At 43.2% G+C, this 9,123-nt stretch overlaps 1 protein-coding gene across 1 annotated transcript in view; it reads left to right on the top strand.

Moving 5' to 3' along the window:
• Window positions 1-941: 941 nt before the first annotated feature.
• The window catches only part of LOC147728260 (uncharacterized), a 30,483-nt gene continuing 22,301 nt past the window's right edge, over window positions 942-9,123 (top strand). The window contains exon 1 of the mRNA XM_086963761.1: window positions 942-1,034. Within this exon, the coding sequence (XP_086819887.1) occupies window positions 942-1,034 (93 nt within the window). The remainder of the gene's footprint in view (window positions 1,035-9,123) is intronic.

Genomic DNA, 9,123 nt, shown 5'->3' with positions numbered 1-9,123 from the left:
GCCCTGTAAGGAATACATGGGTGCTCCCTTGAGGCAAACTGAGAGCTCCTACTCCCTGCTATGGCATCAAAGGGAAGGCCGAGAGATGAAACTGTGCATGTGCAGCTATTGTGCCAACCTTGGGTGCCCTCAATTCCTTAATTACTATCTTGCAGTTTAGAACAGGGCCCAGTTGCCTTGCTGCTGGGTGTGACAGTATGCACCCACCTCTAGTGGGTATTGGGACCCTTGCTGGAGGGTGGAGGTAGGGGTGGAGCTAACTACCCCAAACTCTGTGCCGTAATTCATGAACTTGTTTTCAGGGCCATGCATTCTGCGACCTCTTGCAGCCGCTTTTGGGACCAGACCATCCAGCCTCAGCCCCACACATTTTACATCCCATGATGCTCACCAGTCATTGCCAAAAGCTGCTGCTTTCTGGATGGACTGCCCCCTTCCTGTACCTGCCGTACTTTTTCCAGGTGCATCTGAGGCGCTAGAGTCCCTGGTCTCACTTTTGCCTCCTTGCTGGAGTCACTGCTAGTGAAGGAGCAGGGTGCCTGCCTTTTTCACCTCTGTACCGCCGCTCAGGCTACATGTGATGCTATTGATGGTTGCTGCTATCCTCTCTCCTTGGTGCCTCTTTCTCGCTGCTGCCCCACACTCCGGTGCATGTGTTGATTCTGTGCCATGCCCTGCCACTTTTCTCCCACTGCATGGGGCCCCAACACTTGCTCCGTAAACCAATCCTGGCTGTGTATTTACCCAATCCTCTGTCCACATAACTGTGACTTTATTCTACCATACGTGGCTTCTGTAAGGGGCGCGCCCCTACATGTTTAGCCTGCGGCTGCAGGGCTTTGGTAGCACTGTCCTTCACCATCTCTTTCTGCCATCTTTGAGCATTCAGGAGCCATGGGAGTGGCAACTGCCAGCAGGCTGTGCTATCTCTGCCTGCCAGCATGACCCGCACAAGGACCCCCCTCGCTCAACAAACTGAAGTGGCTACCCTCCTCCAGGGCCAGAGATGCGGGAGTTCCCAACAGGCAGAAAAGGTGGGTGCTTGTGTTCTATCCAACCGGGTGCTAAGGATATAGCTTCAGGGGGTGATTTCTGAGGGTGTAACACCCTCCAAAATAAATGCATTCTTGGCTTGAGTTGGGTCTGGGGGCCCTGAGTTGGGTCTCTTATGCCTTTGTTGGATTTTCTGATGCAAATAACTATTAGACCTATTACTCATGGGAACAGTGTATCCCCAAACTTTGGTCATCCCTCCACCCTTCGGCCCACTGTTGTTTTGGTTTGGAAATTGACGGTTCACACCCACCAAACCTAACAGACCAAGCTTCGCCCCTACGCATGCTCACAGAGGGGAGAGGGGCAATGTGAAATAAAAGAAAAAGCGCAAGTGGACTGTTTTGGGGAGCCTGGAAACGTTCATTTGGGGGAAGGGCATCACAGGGGTTCCCATTTGTGGCTCCTCCCAAGGACGCCAGCCTGCGACTGCCTACTTGTGTATAGACGCAATCTCACAAGCAAATTAACATGAGTTGGAATTGCATACGACCTACCTGGTGTGGATTCATGAATCAGTATAGTTGGTTCAAAGAACCTCCATGTAATATCATGCGTTTACCTATTCCTTCCTTTACAGGTACATGCATCAAAAGAAAAACCTGTCGCAAACGGAATCTGCCCCTTTGTGACTGGTATTTTTGCATTTGGGATGCGTCATCCCAAATGTAAAAATCGCAATTTAAGTAATCTCTAAATTGCGATTACTTAAATTGCAACTGCATTTAAGGAATCGCAAATTGAGATTCCTTAAATGCAATGCATTAAAGTAAAAAGAATTAGCAATTTCGCTAATAGGGGGCGCAAATTACCATGAAGTTGAACTTCATGGTGATTTGCAAAAACTTTGAAAAATGCACTTTTGTACATTTTTCATAGTTTCATGTTGTGCACACACATATGTGCACTGATCAATTTCAGGGTTGTAACAGTTTGTCCTTTTGACACACTTGCACCCTGAAATTGCATGCACAATTTGCGGGGACCTATTGATACTGGCAATTTGCTCATGCAATTTCCCATTCATTCCTATAGGCCTGTAGGTCTCTAGGAATGAATGGGAAGCCATTCCTTATTTGCGAGTCACAAATAAGGAATGTGTAGGAATCGCTATTTTTACAGCGATTCCTACTTGCATAGACTTTTGCGAGTCCTTAATTGCGATTCCTTAATTATCGCAATTAAGGACTCGCAAAATCCTACATTGATGCATGTGCCAGATAGTCTCTACTTCAGGTTTCCCATACTGCACTTTGTAGATATTTTTCCTTGCACAGCCTTCTCTCCTGGACCACAGTGACAGGAGCTGTCTGAGTATTAAAACCTCCATTGTGACTTTTCTCGAGACAGGGGTTTGTGAATGTCTTCATGAAATTACAGCTGGTGCAAATATTTTTTTCCGTTTTTCTTTTTTTTTACAAATTAGAAATTAGGCCACATGCTTATGTAAGTTATTTGGGAGTATTTTAGTAGATATAAGTCAGCGTTCATGGCTACGGGTGTTGTACTACCCTCAACTACTAATGTGAGGCTCTAAGAATGACAGAATATGCCCATTAGTAATGGGGGGAGCAAAGACCCTTGCCCAAGGGGCCGCTCCCCCCTCCCTGGTGGCTGATGGGTGGATCCCTGCTTGGGGATCGTCCTCTTGGACCGCTAGAGAGGGGTACCTTTGAAAAGGGGAGCTTCACCCCTTTCTAATGATACCTCTCCCATGTGTTTCAGTGCTCGGGGGCTGAGGTAGCCACACGAGCACGGAAGCAGTAAAACTGAAACTAAGTTTCAGTTTTAATTTCAGTGTATTGGCATCAGCGCCATGCTCACAATTGTCATTACATTGAAGAAGAAAAAATGCCTCGGGAGGTTAGGGAAGCACTTGCCCACTTCCCGAGGCCAACAAAAAGGACATCCCTCTGCTGTTTGCAGCAGAGGGATCCAGTGCGCTTGTACACATGATGGAATGGTTCCATCATGAGCACAGGAGCACTGGTGCTCATGAGAGAACCATTCCTTCATGAGCACAGAAAGGGTTAAGAGTGGATTGTTATTATAAGGTGTTAAAACCTGTAGGCAGTTATATTGTTGCATGGAATCTCACAGATTACTGTGGTAGCCGGAGGTTTAGGTGTTGGTGACCCACCCAAATAAACCATGGAGGATAGACAATTTGTTCTATGGTAATCCCTATTTAGAACTATTAATAGGGATTTCATATTGTTTTGACCGCTCTAGTTTGTACATATTTGTAATTTTGTTAGTTATGGTGACAAACCAATGATACATTTTATCAGCCCTATTGCTTATAAAGAAAAGTTACCATAACGGCAGTAGGCCCGACAGGTTAATTGTGTAAAGCATATGTTAAAGCATGTAGTTGTTTAAGAATAGATGTTTATTACTCTGTATTATAGGCTACAGATCGGTATGTTGGTGTTGGTTACTGTCTCTGACTAACCCTAGGGTCAGGAGACCTGCGCTCTAATAATTCTGGCTAGAATCTCTTGTTCACCGTCAGCCAGGATTTTACATAATGATTTTTTATTTCAATGCATACATCCATGTAGATACAGAGAGGCTCTTTGGGTCAGCTCTGTTTTCCGATTGGTCTAGCTAAGTGCCATTTACACTATGTTTCGTGAAAGTGTACGGCATTGGTTAATGGTTCACTTTGAATCAAAGCATTGCTAGTGGGCCACTTGCCTACCGCTCATTTCATCTACAGTGTACCGCATCACACATGGTTGCTTCCTCTAAGCCAGAAGTCCATCATGAAATGCTGTTGTCTATAGGATATCATTGTTAGACCTTTCTAAGATGGCCAACGTGTTGGTTCTAAATGTGCTAACCATGCTGAAATTTATAACGACGATAGACTATTTACAATACCTCTGCAATATAGGCACCCGCTGTGTTTAGTTTTGTTACCGCAAGCATTTGCTTTTTTCTACTTGTATTCTTTTCCTTTAGCTTGCATATGTTGTTGATGTTGTGTGTTTTACATAGCGGTTGTGTCCTAGTATGAATGCAAGATTGGGTCTGTGGAAGAATGAATGAATGGATTCATGAGGCCTAAAGTTAATGACGACAAGCCATCATACAGGATGTATCACGTTAGAACGCATACATTGACAACGCGTACCTTTACAACGCGTTCGTAACAACGAAAGTTGTTACCACGCATTGCGCTGGGGGGCGCAAAATTGATTAATTTAATTTACTATTCCAACACCAGTCCCCGTGGATAGTAGGGAAGGTGTTGGGATAGTAAATTAAATCATTTACTATCCTTGAGCGCCCCCCCAGTGCAATGCGTGGTAACAACTTTCGTTGTTACGCCCGCGTTGTAAAGGTATTCTGTGGTAATGCTTGCGTTCTAAACGCTGCATACCCATCATACATGCACTCCTAGGGTCTAGACCCATCAATGACACCACATACACATTCATTCGGAAGCCAATCCTATTGACATTGTCAATGCTTGTTCAATTTTGATCAAATACAATATTAGTCCTTGAACTGTTGCAAAAAACAACTCCGGCTTCCTCCTCTCTCTCTTGAACAGTAGTTTAGCAAGTGGGCAGCCAGACTTAAAGAAAGGATGTACAGCCAGGATATTGTTTATGATCATGCCCTTCCTTTTCTCTCACCCATGTGCTTCTAGCTCTCCAGTAGCAGTGGAGCAAAAGGCACTGCAAATCAAAATGGATGGCGAGCCTCACATTTGTCAAAAGTGAGAGGGTGAGCAAGAGCCCCAATTACATCCTGTGTATGTTATGGGGCCAGGGGAAGCGTCTAATTAGTGCAGTGACAGTCTGATGTAACCCAGTAGCCCTCACGCTGCCCTGTCCCTCGCACCCTATCCCTTCTGAAAATAAGTGAGACTTTCCTAATTTTAGAACGCTTGAGCTACGAAAACATCTGACAGCCATAGCGTTCAAGTTTCATACTGGTTCCTCCCTCTCCCGCTTACATAAGAACATTTTTGTATTTTCAGTGTGGGTTTCTTTTCTTTGCCTACTGTGTGCATATCTCTTTAGGTGGATCTGAGTGATAAGATTTTAGGAATGTAACCCTGCCCGAGCATTACATTTTAAACTCTTGAGCTTTGTACTGATATCAAACAGTTCAGGTCCATTGGGCAGGGCACAATGAAGCAGAATCCTCAGATTAGCATTTTAGCCTCACACAAAAACAACAGTGTCACATACACTTGAGGCATTGCAATGACAAAGGACGCAGCAATTACTCTGTGATCAACACTACATGAAATTGCGTTTTAAAATAGAAATTCCTTTAAAATGGATTACAAAATACGTGCACACATGTCGGTAACTTATTTTGAATACATAGATTAGCAAATCGACGTACTTAGCATTGTCAAAAGTTCTCCTTAACTTTGTCTGCTGTTTATTCTTGGCCCACGAGCGTTCTTCATTTGTAGGGTGACATGTATGTCACCAACAGGTCAGAAAATTGGCCTCATTATTTTAAAGCTAAAGGAAAAGAAAAAAACGCGAGAATTTGCGGGATCTTTCATTGTGTGTGATTTTTCATTATGAGAGGAAGATGGAGTGAATGTGCAGCCCAAAACTTAGAATGTGCTCCAATCGACATGTTAGTTGCTTGAGAAGTTGAGACGAAAATCCTCAATCATCAGATCTTCCAATTAAATGGGCTATTATCTAGTTACCTTATTATCTGCAAAATGTATTGCCTGTTTTGTGGGACTTTGATTAAGAAGGAAGTGATCATTAACTTATGTAAGCTGCCTTACCGACCTTTTAACACTCATCCTGGTACTGTCGTCCACTGGCAAATGCATGTGGTAAACAGGAACATTCCGCATGTCAGGAGTGTTTCATCTCTGTACGAAAGGGATAACAGAATACAAGATCAACATATTGACCAAATTGGGAGGCTCTTGAAACCCGTCTGGGAATGACACTAAAGGCCTGATTACCGGTGTCCCTGAAGGATTCGCAGAATTTCTCGCACCTGGTAAAACCTGACACCCCATAGTTCAGAATGTATCTGGTGTGATAAGTAGTACCTAACCCTTGTGAATTTTGGATCTTGCTCCACCAAAATATACATGTTCTGGTACAGTGCCCTATTTATTTGTGGTTGATTTCCGCATTGTGCTAGACCTCATGGGATAACTCTTATCACTGAGGTCCAGTGACTGAGGGCATTGTGAGGTTTAGTTGGAGCCCTAGAGGTTCAGTCATGAGAGAGGCCAGAGTTTACCTCCCACACTACATGGTTCAGGGAGTGTGGAGGAATGCAGTGGCTAGTAGTTGTTGAAAATATTTTTTTTATGGAGCCTAATTAGGTGGCCCGCTTTAGGCCTTTCTCTGGGTACGCTGTATGTAAATCCAGTGGCCACCATCTATAGATATGCTATCACGAATTAATGAAGTTTCATAATTATGGCAGGTGTGGATTTCTAGGGAAAAGTAAGGCCAGCTTGGAAAAAGTTGATTTAGTTAGCTGGGAAGAGCAGTAGGCTCTAGCAATCTTAAATAAGTGACCTAAAGAATCACAACTAGGCCTGGGCTAAATTTAGATTACACCAAAGTGATTTCAATAATTCTACGTGATTCTTTGATGCAGAATTACAGATAGTAATGGGATTATTTCCACTCATGTAATTAAGAGCAATTTGGGGGGTAGAAAATCTACCACAAGAGCACAGTTATGAAGCGCAAGTGGTTACTGTTTATATTCTGTTGCATTTGTGATATTTTCATAGCATAACATGCATTCTTCTATCAATGTTGGAAGTGAGGGTGCATTGTAGGCTGAGAAACTAGAGCTAAATGCTGAGAGTAAATTGGGAGAATATCCTACCTAAAGTGAACATTAAGCGAGCTGGAGCTGCTGCTCGAGCTTGCTATTCATGTTCTTTTGCATTTAGGGCTATTTCTTAGAACAAAACTACTGCTGTGTCCATAACGAACAAGAGGATGCATTTGGTGCATAGAAAACATCACTAAATGCAGAATTGTACTTTTCACGCAGTTTGACGTAATTCAGTGCTTAATTTGTAAACAAAAAAATGCCTGAGCCTATGTCAGGTGACCTTTGGAGCTTGCACCACCTATTGCCCCTGCCAGAACTGCCAAAGACAATACCAACACAGCTACTAACCATCACACTCCTACAAGTGTGACAGTTCAGACTTTAAATATACATTAAAGATGGCTAATACCTGCCGTCCAAGCTCTTCTCATAACTGTGAATGGCAGGTATCAGTTGTTTTTTTTATATATATTGAATTATTAAAGAACTGTTGTGCTCATCACAAAATTAGACAAACAGCGTGACCATGTGGTGGTCTGTCATAAGTGCTAGTGTTCACAATTAAATGCCAGTGCCGAGCAACTGAAATCACCGGCTCAAATTAAGCACTGGCATAATCTTGCACAACGCTTGGGTAATGTGCAGAGATTATGCTACACGGAATTACGCAAAATACACCCACTCATAATCCCTCCTAATCACAACCTGGAAAGAAACGGCTTCATTGGGTATGAGTTGGATGGCCATAGAATCAGGGTCGGACTGACTACCGGGCAGTTTGGAATGTTACCGAGCTGGGGGCTGATTTCACTGTGGTGGGGGCTGATTTCGTTCATGGAGACCTGCGTGTACGCCAAAATAATTAAAGCAAAACAAATTTCGTTCAGCTCACGCAGGTCCCTATCAACGAAATCAGCCCCCAGCTCAGCAGCATTCCAAACTGCCCAGTAGCCAGTCCGGACCTGCATAGAATAAGGAGGGCTATAACACCTCGACTGCTTTGAGCACTCTATGCAGAATTGCACACACTGGCATGAGGCACCTCTAAGCTATGTTCATGATTTCTCAGTTGCTACTGGCACCAGTGATGGGTTATGTAGTAAAGAGGGTATGAGAAGAATAAACTGTTTGTGCAGGGAGACAGCTATATTATCTATCACCACTTTCTATTTTACCTGCTGTACAGCTGGCTAAGAAGGTGCTGGTTTAGGTCTCTCTTCCTTGCAACGTGAACAAGGACGGAAGTGGTTTGTTTTATTTGTGGAGCTTGGCAGTAAAAACAGAGGGTCACTGCTGGCACAATAATGCGTTGGACGTATTGCCTGTGAAATCAATGGCTCTTGTGCATTTTGAAATACATGAACATTGGTCGGCAAAGTACATATCCATTTTTAAGCGTTTTAATTGTTTCTTTTAAAGGTTTTATTACTGTTATGTATTATACAATTATTTCTTACTAATGTTTTTATAAATATCAACCTACCTCATTTGACAGACAGGTACCTCAAACATAATTCAGTCAACAACATATTCATATCACCCCCTTCGTTAATATCATAGTTACAGCTATAAAAGCATGATCTTATGGAAAGTTTGTCTGAAGATCTTATGTCGGATTTGATTTCCCTGTTAACTGAACTGGGAATGACTCAACATCTTTGTGTCCTTTGCACTGGCTTTAATTGGTGCAATGATACCACTTCAAGGCTGCGGGGCCATACATAGACAACTACATGGAGCCTGGATACTCCCTTTTTGTGCGACAGTCTTGTGCTCTAAACTAGGAACAGGCAAAATTTGCATTTTGCCAGCATAATTGAGGGTTACTTGTTACGCAAAATTCCCAAAATTACTCAATTATGCCACGTTCACAGTAAATATTTACTTAAAATACACGGGAACAGCACAAATGAAAGAAGCACCGTACAAAAATTCCTGCTCTGTTTGTTGGACACGGGTGGCTAGTGTGTTACAAAAGCATCTCTGTAACAAGCACATTAACCAAATGATGTATCCCACTAAACACAACTGCGAGCTACGGATTACATGTAGTGCTGCACTGCAGACACATTTACACCCTTACATAGTTTATAACACTTCAGATCTGTGAGCAGTGGATCTCCCACCATCCTCTCTTCAGCGCAAACTCCTCCCTCCGACAATATCCTTTCTAATTTACAATGGTCTCTCCACCTCACACTTCTCGTTGTCTCACTTTACGTCCTTTACCGTCTTCCTCATGCAAGTTCCTACCTACTGAACATCAGC

The sequence above is a fragment of the Lissotriton vulgaris genome, chromosome 3_1 (genome assembly GCF_964263255.1).
Source record: "Lissotriton vulgaris chromosome 3_1, aLisVul1.2, whole genome shotgun sequence".
Taxonomy (NCBI): Eukaryota; Metazoa; Chordata; class Amphibia; order Caudata; family Salamandridae; genus Lissotriton; species Lissotriton vulgaris.
This window is presented reverse-complemented; position numbering and strand designations above follow the sequence as displayed.